The 1,691-nt window shown below is 39.6% G+C and overlaps 1 protein-coding gene across 4 annotated transcripts in view; it reads left to right on the forward strand.

Annotated features, from left to right (window-relative positions):
- Positions 1-1,434, forward strand: part of znf217 (zinc finger protein 217) — a 10,984-nt gene extending 9,550 nt beyond the window's left edge. For 2 of the 4 annotated variants that reach the window (XM_016246888.1, XM_016246890.1), the window contains 2 exons: positions 378-502; positions 589-1,434. In XM_016246888.1, coding sequence (XP_016102374.1) covers positions 378-487 — 110 coding nt within the window. In that variant the 3' untranslated portion in view covers positions 488-502; positions 589-1,434. The remainder of the gene's footprint in view (positions 1-377; positions 503-588) is intronic. The other 2 variants (XM_016246891.1, XM_016246889.1) reach the window with 2 other exon arrangements.
- The last annotated feature ends 257 nt before the right edge of the window (positions 1,435-1,691 follow it).

Below are 1,691 nucleotides of genomic sequence, written 5' to 3' on the forward strand. Positions count from 1 at the left end.
TTTAGTATGTATATATATTTTCAGGAATTGGTTTTGTTGCATTGTGACATGTCAGTTTAGCACATTTATCCCTCATGTTTCATTATCAATATGCCTTATGACATTACGTTATTTAATGAACAGCAAAAATTGCAAACAAAAACTGAAAATTGCATATATATGTGTGTGTGTGTGTGTGTGTGTGTGTATATCTTTGTTTTGGTGTTAAAATAACATTTCAAGAATTTTTTCTTTACAAAAATGCAGGCAGCAGCTTTCAAGAATTATTTAAAGGTGTAAGACTTCACCATGGCCTCTTAAATGGTCTTGACAGTTGTTTAGTGAGGAGATGTTCTGTGATCATAACTGAACACTACCCTGTATGCTCCTCTTTTTAGGGAGCAGGTCCTTGATCTTCCCTCACTACTCCACTAGTATGACTCAGAGGAGAATCCAAACCAGCCCTCTGAGTAACAAACGCTGTGGACCTTCAGATAAGAGCTCTTAGGTAAACCTATCCAGGGTAAATGTCATCAAATGTCCTCGCTCTCATTTCATAGGTATTGTGTTGTGGTTTATGTAGCTAATCGCGCTGCTTCTCCTTCGCAGCTTCAAAATATGCCAATAAAACGGTGGGGTCCTCGGTTGGGAGGAAAGTTGAACTGATTTGATGTTGTTCACTGTTCTTCAGACACTACCGCCGAAGGGTTTGACGTGTTGGAAGGATGTACTGTGTGGATACGGGCCTCGGGCTCTGCTCTAGCCTTGGCTGCAAGGCAGAACGAACTTGGACTGCAGCCTTGAACAGTGTTGTTTTGATTCAATTTGCATTCCATTATGGCAATAGATTCATCTGCGGTGCACTTAACACGAAGCTGAACGTCAGAGGCACTCCGTGCATGACAGTTGACTTGTGAATCTGTTGTGGGTCGGTGGTTTATTATGACGGCCTAAATACTAATCAAACCACAAGCCCAGCAAGTGCCTCCATTACTTTTTATTAAAAGCCTAAATGCACAAGGGGACGGCACTGACCGAATAAACCAAGACGGCCGCTGTGTTTTTTGCTTTCCTCTAATAGTGTCTGTATTGTTAATGTTTAACATCTCTTTTGCAGGTCAACTTTATGCTATGCACAGAACGGGATAATTTCCGAATTAGAAACCTTCTCATTTGTACAAAATCTAGCTGCTGTTACCGTCTCGGATGCGAGACTTCTGAAGCAATGGTGACGTACTGTGTACTGTTGTGTAGGTACATTTAAAAGTAAAGTAAAATAAGTAAATGCAGGGACTGCGTGGAACCGCCTTCACTGTGACAAAGACATTCAACGGGATCCTCAGGATTGATGAGAAACATAACTGTGATTTTGCGCCTCCACTGCTGAGCAGTTTCCGCCAAATGTGTGGTGAGCATTTTTGATGTGATTGTTACGTTTTCATACACCAGAATGTTTTTTTTTTTTTTTTTTACTTAATAATCAAGTGTATATTTATTTTCAGGCGAGTGTGTTGCTTTATTAATTTGTATGTGGAATGGTGGCTAAAGCTCGTCATGGTTTCTGTTACTGTCTGAGTTCAGTATACTAACTCTGAAGATGTTTGGAGAGTTAACTTATTTTGTAATATATAAGGGGCTTTCATGAGCTGAAGCAAATGCATCAATTTCCATTGATAATAAACTTGAAGCGTTTAATTTTTTTTCGTTTGCTT

Source organism: Sinocyclocheilus grahami, unplaced genomic scaffold (assembly GCF_001515645.1).
Source record: "Sinocyclocheilus grahami isolate Dianchi unplaced genomic scaffold, SAMN03320097.WGS_v1.1 scaffold815.1, whole genome shotgun sequence".
Classification (NCBI taxonomy): Eukaryota; Metazoa; Chordata; class Actinopteri; order Cypriniformes; family Cyprinidae; genus Sinocyclocheilus; species Sinocyclocheilus grahami.